This window comes from Hydra viridissima, unplaced genomic scaffold (assembly GCF_058129835.1).
Source record: "Hydra viridissima isolate aposymbiotic clone 2 unplaced genomic scaffold, HvirCarnegie_v1 scaffold_9, whole genome shotgun sequence".
Classification (NCBI taxonomy): Eukaryota; Metazoa; Cnidaria; class Hydrozoa; order Anthoathecata; family Hydridae; genus Hydra; species Hydra viridissima.
The window spans coordinates 3,210,075-3,233,878 of NW_028324308.1; the positions used below are offsets into that span (position 1 = coordinate 3,210,075).

Genomic DNA, 23,804 nt, shown 5'->3' on the forward strand with positions numbered 1-23,804 from the left:
AGACTCAAGAACTATGTTTTACTTTTTCTACAGTAGAATTGGCATATGCTGCTCAAATGAGTTTAAGGACTTCTGGTCAAGTACATTTTGCTCAAGTTGTTAAAGATGTCACGTTAACAACCCCTCTCGAGCATTAGGAAATTGCCCCAGAGACCGGCAAAATCTCTACATCAAGAAACTTTACAATTGTTAAAACAACCTGAAGTCACTAGACAAGAGACAAGAAACGATTCCGATTTAGATACAAGTGGTTCAACATCAGATTCCGAATCGAATGATTCAAACATAGATGAGTATGACGTGTTTTTGTTACTATACGTGTTTTTGTTACTAGGATTAAATAAACAATTTTTTTACATATATGTGACTTCATCTTTTACTAATTAAAAAAAAATAATAAAACTAAAATTAAAAATTTCTGTTTTTTTATCAATAGCGTAATTTTGGAAACAATTTTACAATGTTTTTGCTCTAATTTAACTCCTGAATCATAAGCAATGACCTCGAAAACCAAACTACATTAGATTTCATATTTTCAACGTATGAACAGTTTTGACCTCCATTTTGAATTTCTTAAATCTGACCTCAGATTCGTAATCAGCGACCTCGAAAACCCTCGTGTAAGGTAATTTGGGAAATTTGGCCACGAAATCGAGATTCGCGTGAACATGTTATAAAGAGCAAAAAAGTTTACAAACACTCCAAAAATTCTGACCTTTTTGGAGAACAACGCTTGTTATTTAAAAAAATATAACAAAAATTTCCCCAAGACTCACGTAAAAAAAAAAACGTTTAAAAAATTGTCAGATTTGCAGAAGTTGATTAATGATTACTTTGCAATAAATACTGTTGAAAAAAAAAAAAAAAAAAAAAAAGATTCTAATGTGAAATTCAAGTTCAACCATCTGAAACCTACAACATGATTTCAAGTTTTACCAAACTATTGCACTGTTGCACATTTAATCCTTTTATACTTAAAAGATTAAATGAGATTCAAACTCAAAATTATTACGCAGCTGTTAGATATTATTACCTGGAATGTTTGATTGAAAATTAATTCATAAACCCTTCTTATGAAATTTAAAACAATGCCGTTTAAACTTTTCTCTCATTGTATATAATCAACGGCAACGAATATTGGGGACTGTTAAAAAAAGAAATCTTCCAAAAATACAAAACAACATCAAAATTTCGAATGGTCTTGTCGAATTTAATGAACTTAAAAGAACTGTCATCTGTGTAAACAATTACACAAAAGTGATTATCATTTTTCAAACTTTATGGCAAGTTATCAAAAAGGTTTTTATTTTAGAAAAAAAATCTTTTTGGTAACTTACTATAAGATTTGGAAAATGATAAAAAATTAAAGTTATTTAACAGCATTTTTTGGTTTAATCCTAAACTTTTTAAGAACATTTATATTTCATGCAATAATATTTATAAAATTTTGTTGATAGATTTGCTTACAACTAAAACCTCAATTCGTAAATTGAGGTTTTAGTTGTAAGCAAATCTATCAGCAAAACTTTTAGAAGTTTGGGTTAGAAGTTGTTAATGTTAATGTTAATGGCTTACTACACCCTCAATTTAACTTGAAAATTTACTTTTAACAAATAAATATTTAAAAAAAAAATTTAATAACCAAGTTCTACCTTTAGAACTTATTTCAAGAGGAACTCACTGCAGCGTATTATTTCTTTTAGGAAAGAAAAAATAACAAAACACAAAAAGCAATCAAATAAATAATCATTTATAGTTTGAAACATTTTTTTAAATACAGCTTCATTTAAGATAATTATATATAAAAGCCACTTTAAACAAATTGATTTAAAAATTGTTGAAATTCATATATACAAAAAAAAAAAAAAAAAAAGAAAGAAAAAAAAAAAAAAAAGCGAAAATTATATTCATCTGCTGTCATATTGGGTTAGTTCGTAGGTGTTTATTTCAGGGGGTTCGCTATTGAAATTACGTGCCAAGTTAAAATTAGTCAACATAACCGCGAACAAGGATCTTGTATATTAAGGTATCTTCACATTTCATTGTCAGCTAAATTTTAAAGATGTTGAGTTTTTTTGACGAATTGCATCATCGAAGAAATGAAAACATTTACATTCATATGATAAATACAAAAAAGACAACCAAATAAATTTTTTACCTGGATAGTGCATTGCATCGGAAGATCTTCCTAGGAATCATAAAATTGTTTAATTGAATTAACAAATGAGTCAAAAGCGAATTTTTGCACAAGTGAAAAAAAGGTTAGGAAATCAATGACGAAAGAACAAATTACTTACATAGTAATTTGAAGGCTGCCATTTAAAAGTTACATTTTTCCGTGTACCTGACTCAATAGTTCCCTAATATGAAAATGTTATTTAAAAACAAAAAATTAACTTCTAACATTTGCTATACCAAAGTTGCCATTTATGCTAAAACCAACACAAAAAAAAGAGTACAAAGATTGACATTACAAAGTGTGATAATATTGTGCAGAAAATATTAAACACATTTTTTTAAAACAACCTTAACAAAGTCGATAGTGATTCCTTTTTCGTAGCTCTCTTGTAATGATTCAAAGATATATTCACAGGACTAAAACCAAAAAAGTGTTAAAGAAAAAAAAAAACATACAAACATTAGAAAACATAAATTTATTTTTTAAAAAGAATCAACAAACTTATCTAAAGCTAAAATCACCTTTTTAGACGAGGACTGTAAAATAGATTTTATGCATCCTAATTGAACAACTTTTTCTGGTGCGACGATTGTTCCATCATTTATGCTACAATGAAAACTCAGTAATAGAGTCTTTCCAATAGTGTCACCAACTAAAATTAAAATCAAATTTTTCAAAAAATGAGATAAAAAAAAAAAAAATCAAAAAATTCAATAAACTTGATTTGATAAAATCATGAAATAAAAAAAGACTGCTATTACGTTCTTAAAATTCAACTTACAAATTAATTAACTCACTGTTTTGCTGAAACCCTAGCATCAAAGAATCCTCAAAAGGCTGTGCTGGAGTTAAATTATCCCAACCATATGAGAAAGCACTGTGGTCCCATGCACAACCACATAGTTTTATTTGAACTTTGTTCTAAAAGTATTTAAGCTATTGCAAAAGGTACTACCAAAGCATTTTGTGTAAACAAAATAACACTCCTAATCTAGTGACTTACTGTTCCATTTATGCTTATAGCTAAGGTGTCGCAGTATAGTGAGCTAGTGTGGTCAGGAGAAAAAGACAAGGATATTTCTTTTGATTCTCCTGAAGTACATAACATATGATGTTTCATGAAGCACATTAAAAATATAACAAAAGCATATTTCCCAACATAAATATCTGCTTCAACTAACCTGGTTCTATTTTTCCACAAACTGGTGAGCAACCAAATACACACATCCCTGAATAATTTGAAGGACCTGCAAAAGAACAACCTTTAATGTACCAATATAACAACTTTGGAATTAGCTTGGTAAACATGAAATGGAAGTTTACACACAATTTCTAAAAGTAGAAATTTTTTTTAAAAATGAAAAAATTAAAGAATAAAAGCAAAAAATTCAGCTCACCAACAGCAACATCAGATTCGTCTTTTAAAACTGATTGATAAGAGTTAGAACTTGTAAAACTATATAAGGCTAGATCGAAATCAATTGATACTTCTGCAGTGTTAGTAATCTAAAAGATATTAATAAGTTTTAAAATAGTTTTCTGCCAGCTTTTTAAAAAAATATAAATTTTATTGCAAATTTGGCTAAACATTAAATTAGCATACAATCTGTAACCACTATTAATCAGAAAAAGTTTGACACATTTTTGAAATCAAAGTCAACAAAAACAACTGTAAGTAAACACTAAAAATAAATAATACAATTTTTACTGCATTTGGGAAACAAAAAAAATAATTACCAATATGAAAAACAATTAAAAATCAGAAAGACCTCAAAAATTGGTTTACAATGCAATTTGACACAGGGAGACATAAAAAGTAACACTGCTGGTCAACTCATTGTCCCAGAAATGAAAAAAAATCCCTTCATTTGATAATGTCAATTTCATGGAATTCCAATGAGTAGTTGTATCAGGAGATGAATGAAACTAATTTGACTGGTGCTGTAGCTCAACATTAAGCACTTATGTCAAACAAGAACTTAAAAACCAGACTGGAATTTGGTGACAACATCACGGTATGGGTTAGTGATCGACCGAAACTGAAATTTGAGCCGAAACCAAAAGTAACAAAATTTCGGTTCAGTAAAGTCATAACTGAAACCAAAACGGAAACAGGCCAAAACTAGAAAAAGAATGTTAAAAATCCCTGAACCTTTTATGATCACTGAATCAAAGTAAAAAAAACTATTTTCCATATATCTAAACAACCTAGCAACCAGACAATCTCTAATGGCCTTATTATAAAAGGACAAAAATAGACTTCGACAAAGCACTAATTGCAACGATTTTAATTACAACTATCAAAAATGAATTGTCTATAAAAAATGTTTGTCTTTCTAGACAATCATTTTAAAAACGGACACTAAATGAACAATTTCGATTTTTTAATGAGGTATAGAAGATCTATTTCATATATAATTTGGACTTATAACGAGTAATTAAATTTTCACTGCAGCATCGTTTCAAAAACTGAAAACGAGCACAAAATTAAAAATACAATTTTTCTAACAGAAGTTCATTTTTTAATTTTTTGTCCAGCGTGTGCTGTTGATTAAAAAGTTAATGTCTATTTAAAAACCTCAAAATGGACTATTTTGTGCTCAATTGAAGTTCATTAATTACTCAGTTCAGTTGTTTTTCAATTCTCAGTGAATGTGCGTGAAAATTTATTTTTAAAATGCCCTCTCCAGTTTGGGATTTTTCTTAACATTCTATCCTCAGACTGTGAATCTGACTATGATTGGATCTAAATTTTGGAAAATCAACTATTTGTGTAAACATTATTGTCATATTCCGTCCTAAAATTTGTCACCACTTTAAATTTGTCACCATAAAAGTCATTTTTACCATGAGATAAAATTCAAATATAATGTATCGTATATTTTCTTTTTTGTTTCTAAGGGATTTTTTGGGTAATTTAGATTTTATTGGCAAAAATCAATATTTCTGGTTTTATGAAATCAAGTAAATTTAGACAAAATCATAGACACCAAATAGACAAAAAATTATGCTTTGTAGACTTATGAAGTGAAAATTATTTTTTAACTGAGCAATCTTAGGACACCATCAAAAATTTGATAGACACAACAAGGACAAAAAATTAAACATTTGTTGTGTCCATTACAACATACAGAATTGTCTATGTCTGTGTTGTAAGTCTAGTCTGGTTACTAAAACAACCACCATGTAACAAATGAACAAAAAATAGAATATGTCTAGACATTTTAATAATTAAAGTTAATAATTGAAATATTTCCTCTGCAGAACAAAATTTTTTCCGTGTTTTCTGGCAAAAGGCTGTTGCTTTCATTTGAAAGAATGTCTCTAGCAGTTGAAAACAACTTTTCAACTTCTGTTGATGTTGGTGGTGGTGTAAGGAATCTCTTTGCTACTTTTGCCAAACCAAACTTTGCATTTAATGCTGTTTTCTCTTTATACTCTTTCCAAAACTCTAGACAACATGAAGATGTTTGGCTTTCTAGGTATTCTTTAACTTCCTTTGCCAATTTGGAAGTTGGATTTTTGAACCTTGTACTCTGTGACTGTGCAATCATTTTTTGCATCATTGAAAAATATCCAGTGTTCTCAATAGAGGTAGTTTTCATCACAGGAATAATTTCATGTTGGCTCAAATTTGAACTGTTAAATTCCAAAAAAGGAAGGCTTGAAAGGCTTCTTGGGATCTAAATTAGTGCTGTTTGATTCTGGGATCAAGAAGTGTTGCAATTGCAAAATGATCAATGGTTTCTAAGTCAAAAACACGTGCCTTCATTGCTTTGTTTAAAGCATTTTTCATGCCCATCACTTCTTCCTCATTAGAGGGAATTTCAAATGACTTCATCATAGTTGTCACAATTGGAATGCATGCATTTGGTGGCTTCTTCAAGAATTGCTAAGATGTTTACCAGCTTTTCATACAGGTGAGATGTTTACCAGCTAAGCATACCAACATCTGCTAAGTGATTGAAATTTTGGATTGTGTGATCCACAAGATATTTTCACTTTGCAGATATTGCAAGTTCCGTATTTGGAATCACTTTTCTTTTAACTAATTTCAATTGTAAAATTTAGCACTGAGAAACTTTTGATGAAATTATTGATTTTGGTTACTTTCCTTAAATGTTACTTCACTTAAAGAATGATTTGAGAATGGTAACGTGAATCAATTATGCAACATGATTTCAATTAAAACTTCTACAATTCTTATAGTTAAAAATTGATTTACTAACAATTATGATTAGGAAATAATTATGATTAGGAAATCATCATGGTCTCATCATCATGATCCCACATTAAATTAAAAAACAAGTTATCTAAATGTAAAAAAAATCTCATAAAAGTTTCAGTTCATTTCGGTAGTGGTTTGAACCAAAATTTCGGCCTGAAACTGAAAAAGTAAAAGGTTGTTAAGGCAGAAATTTCAGTTTTGGTTTTGGCTGAAAGCCAAAAGTTTTCATTCACAAGGATGGCTGGCACTTTCCTGGCATGGTATTGCACCAATTACAAAAATTGTATTAGATTAAATTTAAAAAAGTATTAGAATGAATCAGCACATCTATAAAGATATTATAGAATTTCACAGGGAGCCATTTGATAACAACCACAAGCACACTTCATGTTTTTAGTGAAAAAACAGCTTTATAATTGTTATTTTTGAAGAGGCTCTATTGAGAACTTTGATATGGTGTTAAGAAAACTAAAAACTTGAATGAATTCTGGCAAGCAATAAAGGAAGACTGGTATTTGATTCCAATATTTTGGAGCAAAGTTTTAGTTGAAAGTTTGCTGCACCAATTTTGAAGGAGTTATAAAGCAAAAGGTTTTCCCAACCAAATGAGGAAATAAAATAACCTTTAAAACTTAAAAAGAAAATCTATAATTTGTGCTAATTTTGTGGTGTAAGAAAAATACGTATTTAAATGAAAAAATATAAATTTGATAACAACAACTTTTTTTCTGACAAAAAAAAAAAGGAATCTTTATATGGTGTTGAAATTCCTAACAGAACATTCAAATACAGAAAAACTAAACAAAAATCTTTTAAAAATTACTTGAAAATCCTGTTAAATTGATTATAACTAATTTGTGCTGATTTCCTAATTATTGCTGTATTTACAAACTTTAATTAAAAATAATAAATGTTTTTAAAAAAATTTAAAATTCAAATTCTAAAACTTTATTTAAGAAATACAAAACTAAAGATATAATATTACATTTTAAAGATATAAAATTTAAAAATATAGAATTGTATTACAGAAATATATTTTTAAATTAAAGATGTATAACTATATTTCAATAATATAAAATCAAAAGTATTATGTTGTATTTAAAAAATATAACTAAAAATATATTCATTTAAAAAAAAAATCACATTTTATATGTGCAAAATCACAGATATAAAAGCATATTTAAAAGATATAAAGTGAATTCAGACCTTTAAAGGCATTTTCAAAGTATCCATAACTAATACATCACCAAAAGTTATTATTGGTCCAGGTGGGTCAAGTCTAATTTGAGGATAAATTCCTTGTCCTTTTAAGTAAATTCTAGCTTTTGAGATTTCTGAGAAAACTTCAAGAACATCATAAAACTTAAAAAAAAAAAAAACAACAACAGAATGACATAAATTAATGGTAAATAACATGAACTTAAAGAAGTTGTTGTAGGTTCAGGACCTTTTTATAATACAGTAAATAAAAACCTAAAGACTTTTCAAATAAAAATTTTAAAAACTAACTTCTGCTAAATTTCTTTTTATTGTGAGGAAATTTATTTTTAATGGACTTACATGTTCATTAGACTTAGGAGTAAATGACAGTTTAATAGAGCCGAATCCATGTTTAACAATTTCTTTTAGACTACCTGCAAGTTCAAATGGACCACTGGGATCAAGGAAAGATGAAGATAGCTTTTATAGATAATGTTAAGAAAAAATGTTATCTTTTTTTCAAATTTTAAAAATTGTTTGACTTTAAATAATAAAATCTTTTTATCATTTAAAGTCAAACAATTTTTAAAATTTGTTTGGTTTTAACCATTCAAAAATTAATTATATAAAAAATAAAAGCAGAAATAACTGGAAAAAAGGATACAAAAATTGAATTTTCTGACAAATTTTCTAAAGTAACAGATTGGATGGATCTCTTGCCTAAAATATAAATGCATAAAGTTTTTTAAAAATAAAGCTTTTTTCTTGAGCATGTTTAATCAAAGTTTAAAAAAAATTTTACCTGTTGAAACCTTGCCAAAATTAACAGTATTATCACCATCAACCGACAACGCCAAAAATGCAGGTTTAATTGATGGACAATGTACTTCAAGGAACAATGTGTAATGGTTACTAAATCAAAACAAAACAAGAAAGAATATTTTTAAATACTAAATAAGTAACAAAGAAATATTTAGAACAAAAACATGCCCAATAAACAAAAAATAAAGTAAATTTTTTTATGCATGGAAATCTATTTTCAGGAGAAAAAAAAACAACAGAAATACATTTAATCATGTAAAAAATTAAGGAGAACTTTTTTCAATAGTTATCTGAGATACCGAACCTACAAACATGTTGACTCTTTTGATTGTGTCTTTAGTGAGCTTTTGTATAACTTTGACATTGATATTTCAGATACACTTAGATAATTTATTTTTTTTTAGCTCATCTAAATTTTTTGCTTGCCAAACATCCTTATATACATCCCAATAAGTTGCCAATTGTACATATTTCTGGCACATTTACAACATTCATGGCTTTTGGTATGTACATGATCTTGTTGTTCTGAAGCCATGTTAGTACCAAAATTTGTGTAATGTGAAGAACTCATGTCTGGCTAAAATACATACTGATCATTAGAATGATGTTTTTTAATAAAAAAAGGAACCATTTTATCAAACATTCTTCAAGGTACACCATTTGGAGATTCCAGAAGGCAAAATGGCAACTCAAATAAATAATTTATCTTCACATTTTGCTTGATCATAGCATCTGACACTGTCATCTGCCTTATCTTGGTCACTGGAGCATCTTTCCCAGACATTGATAATGTGAAGTACAACTCATCATCAATTATAAATTTTTAATTTCTATATTTGAAAGGTTACGACATTTTGGGCAAGCTACCAAAGGTCATACTGGTGATCTATTTCTAGCAAAGGTCGTACTGGTGTCTTTATGATCTTTTATAGCAGATTTTTATTGGTTTCTTAATCATCTTAAGTATATTTGAAATCATTTATTTGCTACATTTGAATTTTTTTTTGCAAATGCTTTTCTTAAGGAGTTCTCTTTTTTATTACCAAACATTTATTTAAGTTGAACACGGTTACTAGGATGTTGAATTTTGGCTATTGACTGTTTCCTTTCTTTCTAGTAACATTTTTTCCTTGCTTGATTAATCAGTAAATCTTTGAACAAACTTCACCTTTATCTTTAAATCCTTTACCAATTTATTTGTACAAATTATAGAAAGTGTATACACAGGATTTCAAGTTCAACTGTTTAGACAATATTTATTACTTTTTTGAAAATGTTTGATAAATATGTATGTATATGAATAAATAGCTCAAGAAAATAAAGCTTTATCATTAAAAAAAAAAAAAATCAATCAGGGTGCAAAACTAAATTACTACATGCAAAATAAACTTGTCTCATATTTTATTGGACAAATATTATGCATTTAAAAATCCTTTAAATCGACAGCAGCATTCTATTTTGACTATCATCTAAAAAAGTAATAAATTTAACTCTTTTCATTAAACTTACTATTGCTTTTGGATATGTGCATCGCAGTTATCAGGGGCTATGAAACATGGTACCTTGTAGACATAAAAACAGTCTTCAAAAGTTCTTTGCAACAAATACTCTGCTTTCTTAAAAAACAGACTAAACAAAAAATAAATTTTACATTCACCAAAGTGCATGCTTTTTATCATATGCTTGGTCAAATCATTTTTGTTTGCAAGAAAACATTCTAATCCTGCTGCCTAAGAGATGATTTAAAACTCATTAAAAAAATTCAGAAAAAAAAGATGATATAAACATAAACTTTCATCATTTCACAACTTGAAACTAAGAAAAACCCAAAGATTAATCATTTTTTTAAACCTATGATCAGGAAGAGGTTTGCTTAAAATATTTTTTGGTGACAAAGATTTCTTTTGTCCTTTTGGATTGTTTTTTCCATTTTTTGTCTCATCAAGCTTTTGAGCTGATTCAACAAACTTTTGTTTCTCTAGAACAGCTTCTTCTTCTTTCAGTAATTCAAGTGATTTTTTTTCAATTAAGTGTTTATCCAACTTTGGTGCAAATGTTACATGAATCATGCACTTCTATATATTAAAAAATATAACATTTTTTAGAAATAAAAAATTAGTCAAAAATGAAAAATTTTAAACATGATAAAAAACTTTAACATGATAAATGGATAACAGGTGAATAAATTTACTTAAAATTTCTAATTTAAAAAATATATAAAAATAAAAATACTTATAAAATACATACCTGACCAGGTGAAATACGACCACAACTTGGAGATATTTCAAGGGGAGAATTCAACGGAAGTACAAATTCAAACATTGTAGAACCAACAGGAAACGGACTACCATTTCCAATCCGCGAAACAGAATGGGTAAATGGATTTATGCTTTCATGTTGATTAGATATGAAAATATGTGTTGTTGAAGTATCCATAACAGCAGTAGGTTTAAACTTAATTAACTGTTCAGAAAGAACAAGGGGTGGTAAAACACCTACACCTTTACAGCGCAAATGAAATTTTCTCCCAATATGAGACTTGCAAACAAGTTCAAAATTGTAATCCTTTAAAATGAAACAATACAAAACATTTCTATTTTCTGCATTTGCAATATGTTTTACAAAGTTTGCTATTTTCTAATTAATAATTTTAAAATTAATTTTATTCACCTGGGCTTTTTTGGGACTAAATAAAATAATTATATCAAGATGCTCATTAGGAAGAATTGTTCCAAAGCCATCATTGGGTTGGATTTCAATAATCTGAAAAAAAAAAATACACAAATAAACATTTGCACATTCAAACTCAATTGTAAATGCAGATACGAAGAAAATGGCTGCACATAAAAAAAAAAAAAGGCTGAATGCAAAAAAAAAGCTGCACATATGTAAAAAAAAAAAAAAAAAAAGCTGCAGAAAATTAAAAAAAGCTGTAAAGATATAAAACAATTGTGGGAAATTAACTTAACAGTCAAAATGTTATTTAAAAAAAGCTACTAAAAAAAAAATCTTAAAAAAAAAATATAAGCATTATTCACAAAGCACTCAATGTTCATTTCTAGAAACTTTAAACTTTATTTTAGAAAGAAATTAAACGAATTAAGCTTTTAATGAAATTTGCTTTAAAAAAAAGATTAAACCTCTGGTACTCCAATAAAACCAAAATCTTGTGCAAGAATTGACATGTTGATAAGTTGAACTGAATGACTGACACTTTCATAAACAGTGCAGTAACCAAAATCAACCTCATCCATGCTAAATTCAATATCTGACGAGGTTATCACTGTGTGAAGTAAGAATTGAATAAACTGGACCTAAAAACAAAAAAAACTTAATTAAAATTAAAGTGTTTTCTCAAAAAGAAAAAAAAATACAAAAAAATTTTTAAAGCTTAAATTATTTCAGAGAATGTTTTGTATTTATTTTGTGTTTGAAAATTAAACAGACCTGATCTGCTATCCTGATAACAATTGGAATTTCAAAGACACCTGAATCTTTCTTTAAAAATAAAGCAGCATCTGTTAAAATTGATTTTCGTGGCAAAAACTTTAACTGAACAGAAAGCTGTGATTCTGGTTGGATGAAAGCAGTTTTTGGTAAAATATCTAAATGATCATGAAGCTCTTTTGGAATTTCAAATCGCAACCGAAATGTTGTTGAGGCTCTAAAAAAATATATATAGATGTATAACATAAACAATAATTATAAATTATGAACTCTTGCTACAAAATAAAAAAAAAATTTGAAGAAATGAAGAAACTTGTGGTATACCTGCTGTTAACAACTACAGAATCTTGGTAAAGTCTATCAAACATGCAGACATGAAGATTAATCATCTAATAAATAATTTTAAGTTAAAATACACAAAATAAATTTGAGAACTTTAAAGATAGTAAATACAAATTTGTTTATCAACAGAAAAATATTGTTTTTAATATCACAAAAGCATTTCACTTATTGAACTCTTTTATTGAAAAAATAGAAACATAGAAAGGATGAAAAATAATAAACCTCTCGCTCTATCCACAGAGGGAAATTGACAGCTGTACCTCTCACTTTGATAAATATAGACTCCAATTCTTCATGCAAAAATGCAATTTTAAAATCGGTTTCCACTTTTCCTGTAGCTTTTGGAGAAAATACTAATTCCAATTGAATACATTCATAAGCTTGAAGTATTCCATTATAATTCTAAAAAGGTTCTTTAGTTAAAAAGAAAACAGAAAAAAAAAAAGTCCTCTTGCATAATAAACATACTAAACATTCCTGAAATGTAAGAATGGTCATAAATAAAAGATAAATAAGCATACTTTTACAATTGTGAAACAGCTTCCTTTATCTAAATGACAGATGTACATCTACATTCATACATCTACAATCAGTAAAAACTCTACGTTATACATTTACAAATAACTGTATAATGTACATTAGCTTTAGTGCTAACAAAAAACAAATATCAGAAAAATAGTAAATAACATGCTTTGAATTTATTTTAACAAAAATCTTTCTATATGAAATGCAAAAAATATTCAAATATAAACCTTTGTCAACATTATACAACTGGTATTCTGCAGGTAATGCTCCTTTGTTTCCTAATGTTATAAATTTCTTTTGTACTTCTCCAACAACCACATTGTTAAAATCAATTTCTTTATCAGACACATACACCTAAAAATATATTTCTAAATAGATATATTTCTAATAGAAAAAAACTTCTAAATGCTTTTGAAAGCATATTCATTTTAAAAGTATTACAAAAGAATAACAGAACTTCACCTCACAGCACTTCACAAGGCATTTTAAAGGGATTTTAAAAATTCCAGAGCTTGATTTCATTTTAATGAAGCCATCCAATGATTCATTAATCTAAAAAGTTATTATGATAACAAAAAACTTAAAACAAAAAATATTAGTGAAACAAGAATGATGATTATCAAAACTTCTATTAGGGGAGAGGGGGGCAAGTTGATACAGGGGGAAATTGATACAAAGCTAATAAAACAGCTATAACACTTATTGCGCGAATAAGATTTGGTACGGGAAATAGCTTTTTAGTTCCCTAATGTCCGATGTAAAAAGATTTCTGCTCATATCAAAATTGATAAAGTTGGGAAGCATTTTGTAAATCGAGCAACTTTCAAAAAAAACTGACAATGTGTTTCATAAGAGATTTTACAAAAAAGGTAAGTACATTTAGCTCATCAACCCTTCCATAAGTTTAAGAAAACATTGCTAAATGATTTTATATATGTCATTTGTTTGTTCGTTGCTTCTGTTAAAATTTAACTCCAATTTAATGCAACGCAGTCTAAAGGGGCACATTGATACAGACCACTTGGGGCAAATTGATACACTGTATCATCTTACCCCTTTGGTAAAGCATTTGAATATGGCCGAAAATATTCTTGTTTATGTATTTGCATTAATGCAATTAAATTGTTTGGTGTAGACTAATGCTATTTTTTCTCTCGCAGAGATAGTAAATGGGTAAATAGGCCTAATAAAACATTGTTAGTTATCATTAATACCACTATTTAAAACTTTTGCAATCCAATCTTTTGGATTGCAATCCAACTAAGTTGTTCCATTCTTACATTTCATGTTTCTAGCTATAGCCTCACCTTATGTGGTACAGCCACTTCCTAAAGCCAGACCACACAGCCAGAGTAAATGCGAGAGAAAACAGGGCAAAACACATATTTTGACCAATACGAAAAAGAAAAAAGGAGAACCAAAGTCTAAATTAGTTGCACTAAGACTAAGACTGTAAATTGTGGGCACATGAAGAATGTACAGATGGTACTCCTGCTTTTATTGGTGAAAATTGTTTAGAGTAATTAAAAAAAAAACACATCTTTTTTTAGTTTGTTTACCTAATCTTTTGTGTTTGTTTACCTAATCTTTTGTGTTTGATTACTTAATTAGTTTTTTAAAGCTTCATTTTCAAGTATTATTAAATATATCAACTTCCCCAGCATGGGGCAGGTTGATATATTTAATAATGATACACAAATCTTTACCTTACTTTTTGTGCTGTATTTATTTTAATTATGTTCTAATCAATAAAATTGTGGTACTAAAATATGCAGGATACTTAGTGTAACATATACAAGTTATTATTTCCACTCTAAATATAATATTTAGCTTTTAATGTCAGAAAATATAAAAGTGTATCAACGTGCCCCCCTCTCCCTTACATTAAACATTTAATTCAATTTTACAATTTTAAGGAAGATGAAAAGGATGAAAAAAATTTGTTCATGTGATATCCAATGCAACCTGTCCAGTTTTGATATAGCAGAATATTTTAATTTGGTGAACATTTCAAATATGACATGCAAACACAATAATTTTTGTAATATCATCATTCATATCATCTTAAACATAATAAACACATTAAAAAAAAAAAAACACATATAAGTAACATGTAGTTTAAATTCAGAACATACATTAGGTAGACATACATCAAGTAAAGCTAGAAATATATCACATAAAAATATAGTTCTCTTAATTTCATTTTTACAATTTAAATCTAAAAATCATTTTCATTCATTTAGTGAACTCAAAAGCTTACCATAGGTTTAAATGTCACTGTGAGATCACAAGTTAAACCTGCTGACATTGGACCTGATGATATAAAGCTATAACATAAAAAAGAAAAAAAAGTACAGAATTTAGAGCTATTATTTCAAAATATTCTAAGTTTTTTAGGATTTTTTTTTTTTTAAGTTTGAATGTATTTTTAAGTAGTAAAAAGTTGTTACAATAAAAATCTGATTGCTAAAGAAAGAAAATCTTTTGAGGTTTGAATCCTTGCATTTGTTATACTAACTTAAAGCTAAATAATGTAACAATAAGCAAAGTAAAAACTTTATGTAAAAAAAATTATTTTAACAGCAAAATAAAAAAAAGAAAAAAAAAAAAGAAAAAAAAACAGGGACTAACTTGACTTCAATAAAATCAATGAGTGTTTCACTAACTCCCACAAACTGACAGTAGTTTTTGGTGTATGATACATTGGTAAGCAATACCTTTTTATTGTAAGTTTTGCCAACATCAAAGTCTTTAAATGTTAAAATATCTGGCTTGATGTGAAATCCAGATCCCTGCATTTAAATATGTAATTTATGACCATAGAGTAATACTTTTCAAAGAACTTCCATAACAAGAATGAGCCAGTCAAACCATGTGGGGTTTAGCATTAATACATATAAAGGTCATGCAGAACAAAAATATAGACCAATACTATTACCTACTGTTGTAACTTTGTCTGTCATGCACAAAATACTGTTAAAATTATTAATTAATCTTTAAGTTCTTTAGATTCAATAAACTAAAAATTCTCAGCCAGTATTTGTAAGAGAATTTAGGTGACTTGGTCTTATGTTGTTGTTATTAATTGGAAATAAAAATTACTGCTACTGCAACCAAGATGTTCTTCTATATTGCAATAATGTAAGAGAAAACATATTCAGTTCAAGTAGCTAAAATATTATTTTATCAGAAGTTGTTGTTTTTTAATCTTACAATACTAATAGTTCCCTTCTTTATTTCTTTAATAATAACCTTTAACTATTACTACAAAGTTTAGAACAATCCATAACAATACAATGTATAATTGTAATAGTCAATGTAACAATCCATAACAATACAATGTACCATTGTAATGGTCAAAAAAAAAAAGATAATTCATAAAGAATTAACAAAGAAATAATTCACCTTACAAAAATTTTCCAAGACAACTTCCTTTACCATTTCTTCACTGTTAAAGGGATCCTTTATTACATCCTAGAATGAAAGATAGTAACAGTCAGTTAGTTAAATAGGTTATGAAAGGCAGTGGCATTGACAGGATTTTGTAATGAGAGGGGGAACCATACCATCGAGTGCCATTGCACTGAAAACCTTTAAATTTTCTTAGTTTTTCTAAGCAAAGCAAATAAATAAAACAAGGAGAGCAAAATAAATAGAGAAATATTAGACATTTGGTAACCTACTCTTGTAAAAAAACAAAACACCGAAAACTAACATTTACAGAGAGCATTCACTGAATGTTCACTCTCATCTGAAATTTATTTCAAAAGGGGAATAGAGAATGAGGCTTGACCACAAATTCTTTACCCCACCACTTCCTCCCTGCCTACATCACTGATTAGAAGAGCTGATAAACCTTTGGTATTCTTTTAAACAACATTCTTAGTGAAAAAAAAAGTCTTCTTTAACAAAGAAATGCAAATATAGCTTCTGTGAAAAAAGATGTTAATAATAATTAAATTAGATACCATGATTTGGACAATAATCAAACTACAGCCCTTTATGACCATCATCATACAGGTTACACTTGAAATGAGTAAACAAATTAGCACCACTTTTCTTAGCAACTTCCTTCAATGTCTTTATCCAAGTATTCTTAAATTAGGAATCATGTCAAATTGCTCAACTCTTTGTAATTTCTCTTGCACTAATCCCAGAAAAGTTTTATTGGTTTTGGTTAGGTTAAGCTGGTTACATTTTCATATATTTGACTATCAATTTGTTCTTTGCATACACCACATTTCTTAATCTTGTTCAGGTGTTTATTATTTAACAGACAGTCATGGACCTTAATTTCTTAGAGTACTCAGCTCTACCAGTATCTGCATAATGTTTCAACACTTGTCAAATTGTTCTCTTTCACTTCTTTAATCTTTGAATTGCTTGATTATTGACTTTAGTAGATTTGATAATTCAAAAATAAATAATTTAGCGGCTTAAACATAAGCTAATGGAAACATAAGCTAATTTAAACATCATGCAATTAAACCTTGGTCATGCTTAAATTGAAGTAAAAGGCAAATCACATTTAGTTGACAAGGACTTTTATTTCAATACCAAGTGAAAAGAGTTTTCTAAGTGGTTGAGGGGGTTGCACAAACAATATCATCACAGTATTGAAACATAAGTCAACACATTTGATTGTGGCAACTAATCTATTTACTTACTTCAATATTAAGCTTCCTTACTTTTAAAATTATATTAGGCTTTAATTATCACTTTTTTTTTGTTGCCAATATTGATTCAACTTGATTTTTCATAAGCTAATCTTATTTTGATCATGCAAATAGTAAGTCAAATGATCTACATTTTAAAGACAACTCCCAACATCTTTGAAAGTCCTTGAAAGTAATTTACTTAAAAGAGTGTTGTATATCAATATATGGTGCTTCTATCTTCAAATTATTACAGATCCTACATATAATAAACTTGATGAAAATAATCTTTGATTAGTATTAGGCTCATAAAATATAAACACTTCATACTTGCACACATTTATTTCTGTAAGGTAAATCAATTTAACATTGGGTCAGTAATAAAAAAAAGAAACCATATTCAGCAATTTATTTACTTTTGGTGATTCATAGTTCCATAATCCTTCAAAATCTGGTTCAGCAAGTGTGTCTTCATTATCAATAACAACCCCCTTATCTTCAGTTATTTCTCTAAACAAAGATTTAGGATAACAAAAACAGACAAAACTGATATTTACTCATATCTAATGGATTTTTTCCTCATAATCAAAATATACAGTTCAAACATTTAGCTTTTTGAACTTTAAAATACAAGAAAAAAAAAAAAGACTTAAGTGCAGTTAAAAGATATACTTAGTTTCAAACTGAATTTAAAACATAACTATACTGCACATAATACACATTACTTATGCCAAACATAACTCACACCATATGTTACTCACACTACACTTTACTCTAAAAACAAGACTTAACTAAAAACATAACTATACTGCACACAACACACATTACTTATACCAAACATTACTCACACCACATGTTACTCACACAACACTTTACTCTAAAAACAAGACTTAACTAAAAAATTTTTTTAACAAGACAAAATGAGGTTATAAATTGGCATATTGTAAAATGCAACAAAATTATTGTCATGCTACTATATTTAAGCAACTCTGATTTTTACATTTGAATACCTTAGATGAAATTTTATACAGAACAATTTTGTTCATGATTTGAAACAAACCCTAATTTCCACTCTTAGTAAAAAGTTAAAAAACACAAAGAACAGGACAATATTGTAATACTAACAAGGAGCAAATAAAAAAGCAAATGTAAATAATGAGTTAAAGTAAAACCAAAAATGATAAATTAAACAACTTTATACCTTAAAATAAATAGAATTTTTAAAATCTATGAAGACAACCTTTTAAAAGTAAAAATATTACTAGAACTTAAAATACCTTGAGCAATTATCATCATCTCTTGTAGAAAGTCCAAACGGAGAAAACTCTCCATCTTCATCTGTTGAAACTTTACATCTTAGATAAGACATCCTACCCTAAACAAGCTAATCATATTTAAAAAATATGTTTAATCTGATCATACCTAACTAAAAAGTAAAAGATTGAGTAAAAACTTTTAAAGAGACAAATAAAAAAAAACAAACACACAAAAACTTACACCAGTATCTTCCACATCTGCACTATATTCCACCGACTCACTACCACTGGATATTATACCTCTAGGTTTTGAACGCCTGCGAGATAAACGCTAAAAAGTAAATTAGAAGTCTTGTGTTGATTGCACCAGGACCAATAATTTGATAAATAGAATAATCAAATAAAACCAATAAGAAAAGTGTAGCAATGAATAAATCATGCTAACTACAACTTTTAAGAAATATTTGATCTGTTTGAGTTTATTTTTTATAAACAATAATAAAAACAGACATGTTACAACAATAAAGAATATTGTACAAAACTCTGATTTGTTATGTGTATATTTGCTTCCAACGTATTATTGTAAATATGTTTACTCGCAATCTATTATCTTGAACTTGTTGCTGCTGTTGATGACGCCGAGTTATTTGTTTTTCTTCAGAGACTACTTTGTTTACTATTTGAATCTAAACAAAAACATATTAGCAACTACTGAAATATTAGGAAAAACAGCTTTTCTGTAGAAATAAAGAGTGTAGGGGAAAAACAAGGGAAGTCACTTTTGAATTTGAAAAAAACTCAAAATCATTTTTTATAGAAATCTGTTTCATCTTCTCTTATGCAGATTGCAGTTTCATCTTTGTTTTTAACAGAGAGTATCTAAAACATGATTTAAAAACTGTAAAACTATTTTGACATTCCTAGTTTTTTGCTAGCATTAACACAATCCCTATTTTGAAGTAGAAGGGGATTAATTTTGATCATTAACTGTCCTTGTTTTTGCACTTTAGTTAATATAGAAGTAAAACATACTTCTCTTTCCCTCTGCTTCCTTTCAAATGTTCTAGTTAAAGAAAAAAAAAATTACATCTTCACAAACCCTGGCTTTGATTGTAATTCAATATTTGTGAATTGATCAGACCTCAGTAATAATTTTTGTTTATTTTTTAATATAAACACTTTTCAAAATGAAAATGTTTTAAAGACACAAATTAGCAAAAGTAAGTTTTAAAAACTATATAACTCACTCTTTCTCCCGCTCAAATTGACGTATTTTATTTTTCCTAGTCAATACCTCATCAGGATTCTCGCCTTTCTCTAACAGTTTTTTACGTTCTAAGTTTACCATACTTTCTTCTTTTTTTTTTCTATAAGCATTTTGTGCTAGCAATATGCTATCATTTTCCTAAAGGAAAAAAAAAAAAAAACTTTTCTGATTTAAATGGGGTTAATTAAACATGAACTTAAACCAGGATCAAAAACAGATTCCAAGAATAAAAGTAATAAATATTTACAAGAATTGATAGACAAGAAAGAAAAAAACATACTTTACTTAACTGAATGTTTCTTTTCAAACTCAGCAGAATATTTACTCTGTGGTCTAAATCCTTGCGACTTTTATTTTCCTCCTCGCTGTCCTTCTGCCTAACCCTTGACATTGTTTCTTTTAAATATTTTATTGCAACTTCTCTATTTTTTTTTGCAGATATAACTGCTTGACGATTTTTTCGTTCCCTTTCTCTGGAAGCAGAGATGTGTTCTCTTAAAAATAATTTGTTTATTACTTTAGCTAATAATAAAAATTTCCATTCAATATTCAAAAAGTAAATGCAAACATTATAAAGTGAGTAATAAATTAATTTTTATTTATATTTCAACATAAAAACTTCCATATACTTTTCTCTTGCTTTCCGCTTTTTGTCAGAACAAACAACATGAGCAATTTCCTTCTTTAATCTATTATTTACTTTTTCAATCTTTACTCCAATCTTCTGTTGATCAAGAGTAAGGTCTTCATCAAGAGGTAAGAATTTACCATGTTCTATATATGTTTGAGCTAAGAAAAATCTGCAGTAAAAAAAGATTTGTATTACTATTTCACTACTATGCATATTTTAAAATTATAACAATAAAAAAATACTAAATTTTAAAATTACAAAAATAAAGTAAATATAAAATTCAAATTTTACTCTGCATCTTTAACTTTCTGCTGAAGTTTTTTTTCAGTGTCTTGTTCCTTTTCTATCTGTGATGTTAACAGCTCTAACTTGTTTTTCAATCTATTTAATGTTGCCCTAGTGTTTTTTGAAGGATGTATTAAAAATATGACAAGATTTTTCTTGCAAATATAATAACAATTTTTTTTTTTATTCTCATTTACAGAAACTTTTTCCACACCCTGCACATGGAATGTATTTGTAATATCAAAATTTTATATACTTTTTCAAAAACAAAAAACTTACACTTGCTCACTGGGTGTTTCTTTAAGACAAAGTTCCACTTTCTTTTTCTCACCTTCCACCATTTTTAGATGCTCTTTGTGAATTTGCAAATCAGCTCTATAACCATTTTTTACAAATTAAAAATATCAGATATCATACTACAAAAACATCAGATATCAATGTTACAAAATCAAAAATATAAGATATTAGCTGCCTTGATTTTTGGGCTGAGTACTCTCTCTGAAGTACTAATTCTCCTAATTGGTCAAGATGTTGTTTAAGAGCTTCTTGCTGGGATGCTTCCTACATGCCAAAAAAACTTAAGTTACTGATTGATAAAGGAGTTTTTCTTCCTCTTTGTTTTTGGTTGAATTATTACATACAAAAAAAAAAATAGACTTAAAAAAAGCATGAAAATATATTTTTAAAAATATAGTAAAGATATTATAAGATATTATTCAAACAAAATAGTTCAGTTTTATGAAGTCTTTCTCATCTAAAATTTTAAACACCTAGAATATCTACAAAACTTTCCAGAAATCATACTTCACGACTTCTTTCAGAAACTGGTTTAAATGAACTATCTTCTTCATCAAATTCAGACTTCTCCAAATCATCATAACTTCTACAACAAACATATAAAATAAAAAGAATATTATTCAAATATTACAATTCTTAGGTTACTTGTTTGATAAACAGAAGACAATTAATATGCAAGCAGATGTTGATGATTGAAGATTTAATTCTAGCTTTGGTTCCAATTGTTTTTTTATTTATATAAAGATTGAAAATACCCTGCAATGGAACTTTCTTCGTCACTAAAATAGTGTTGATCAGATGATAGAGTTTCTTCCTGGTCTTTGTTACTTGCTAATACAACTGTTATAGAAAAAAATAAAGCTTTGAGAACTATATAAAACTTAGAGGAGTTTAGGGAAAGTTTGGGTAGAGATAAAATTGAATTTATCATGTGTGTGAAAAAATACTGACCATTAATTAGTCAAAACAGTTATTTAAAACTATTGTAAAAATCTTTTAAAAGAGTAAAAAAGCATATATAACAATTTTAGTTATCAACAGGCAGATATATAGTGCAGTCCACCCAAATTTCAATGCAGTGGGAGAAAGAAACACTAAATACCTGCTTCAGTTATATTAAATTCAGACATATTTTTATCAATTAGTTCTTCATGCATATCTTTTGATGTATGATAATTAAGGCAAACATTAAGATCATGGAATATATTGCAGTCTGTGTCTGTTTCATCCCCAGTCATAGGGCAATTGTCATCAATATCTTTTCCATATTTATCATAGTTCTTGACCAATGCATTTTGACCTATAAATATTTCCTATATATTATTACATTAGATTAGATTGAACTAGATTAGATTTTATTATATTAAATTGCATACATACATAAAGAATTTATCACATTTACCATCTCTTGTTGGATTGCAGTTAATCTTGTCTTGCATTTGAAGCATAAATTTTTTTAAGATAAAGGAATATGTTTATGTGTCACATATGTTATGCTTTTATGCCACGCTAAAAAAAATTTTTTTTAAACATAAACTTTGTCAAAAATATTCCACAGCCAATATAAATGCACATTTAGATACAGATTATAACGGTTCTACTTGTTAAGTAAGCTCCATTAGACTAAAATGATATTGTGTCTCAGGCATGTCTATGTTGATCATATTAATGATAGTAACAACGACAACGTTTATTTTGTTTTTGAATTGTATCTCCTAATGGTCCGTATATTGTATAGTACAAGATACGGGAATTGTAACGATTCCCATGTAGAGTTTTACTTTAAGTTAAGGTCTGATTGAAATACTAGGTTTACTATTAATATAGGCCTGCATTAGACGTTCAGTATATCAGTATTATATTTTTTTAAGAGACAACCTGTGTTGATGGATTTAGGTAAAGCGGACAGCTCCTTTTCCATTTGATTCCTTTAGGCGTCAAAAAGATATCCTGAAGAGTTGGCAAAAATTTATTTAAAAAATTTATGGGAAAATTTCTATGGGCAAGTAACAGTACAGCAATAATCGTTCAGTGAAGCAGCAAAAATTTACCTGCTCACCAAAGGACAAAATATATTCTTTCGCGACAAAAATGGAAAGAAAAAGGAAATTAAAATACTTTTTAATTGTATATACATATCTAGAATGTTTCTAGCGTTTGGAAGCTCAAAATACCAGTGCTAAAATTAGAGAGCATTATAATGAAAAGCTAGAGCAGAGCTTAGTTTTAAATATTAATCATCATATACCTAGCTTGGCAGCTTGTATTACTCACAATTGACAATGACACTTTAGGAGATACTAGCAAACTAAAAATTTGTCTTCTTTTTAAAACTAAGGGTATTTCAAAGGCTGATGTAAATAAATGGGTTAAAAATAAGTATGGAGGTAGGGAAAATACTCAAAGTTTTTTTAAAAACTTATCCACATAAATTTCAGTTAAATATTTACTAGGGGAACCTTTAGATTTTCTTTTTCTGCTCATTTAAGGGTCAAATTCAGTTTTAATGATCATTTTCAACAAAAATTAATATTTACTTCCCTTACAATTACGCTGGTTAGAGAAATTTTCATTTATTTATTTTTTGTCACATGAAGATAAATGTCAAATTTTGAATGTACTGGGGCTACCAATTAGTAATATTGCAATAAAAAAAATTGACACATCAGA

General features: G+C 27.9%; 1 protein-coding gene across 8 annotated transcripts; it reads right to left on the reverse strand.

Moving 5' to 3' along the window:
* Window positions 1–1,734: 1,734 nt before the first annotated feature.
* LOC145185134 (cilia- and flagella-associated protein 74-like) lies at window positions 1,735–22,837 on the reverse strand. Of its 8 annotated transcripts, XM_090097583.1 has the most exons (43): window positions 22,736–22,837; window positions 22,537–22,643; window positions 22,237–22,434; window positions 21,890–21,974; window positions 21,642–21,720; window positions 21,310–21,398; window positions 21,117–21,212; window positions 20,844–20,948; window positions 20,551–20,721; window positions 20,202–20,415; window positions 19,902–20,059; window positions 19,687–19,717; window positions 19,251–19,340; window positions 18,896–18,985; window positions 18,676–18,773; window positions 17,815–17,908; window positions 16,149–16,217; window positions 15,375–15,535; window positions 15,004–15,070; window positions 13,206–13,295; window positions 12,971–13,097; window positions 12,740–12,768; window positions 12,441–12,620; window positions 12,201–12,265; window positions 11,877–12,093; window positions 11,570–11,743; window positions 11,100–11,192; window positions 10,677–10,994; window positions 10,281–10,504; window positions 9,939–10,058; window positions 8,410–8,519; window positions 8,272–8,327; window positions 7,968–8,087; window positions 7,614–7,769; window positions 3,577–3,685; window positions 3,361–3,426; window positions 3,183–3,271; window positions 2,977–3,100; window positions 2,701–2,831; window positions 2,527–2,595; window positions 2,298–2,360; window positions 2,159–2,188; window positions 1,735–2,049 (listed from the first exon to the last, which is right to left on the reverse strand). In XM_090097583.1, exons 2-43 carry the CDS (start codon window positions 22,580–22,582, stop codon window positions 1,987–1,989), a joined length of 4,764 nt encoding a protein of 1,587 aa, XP_089953709.1. In that variant the 5' UTR covers window positions 22,583–22,643; window positions 22,736–22,837; the 3' UTR covers window positions 1,735–1,986. The 8 variants fall into 8 exon arrangements, with proteins under 8 accessions (XP_089953709.1, XP_089953710.1, XP_089953708.1 ...); XM_090097584.1 differs by lacking the exon at window positions 22,736–22,837 and having other exon boundaries at window positions 2,159–2,184; window positions 22,537–22,686; XM_090097582.1 differs by lacking the exon at window positions 22,736–22,837 and having other exon boundaries at window positions 22,537–22,686.
* Between the last annotated feature and the right edge of the window lie 967 nt (window positions 22,838–23,804).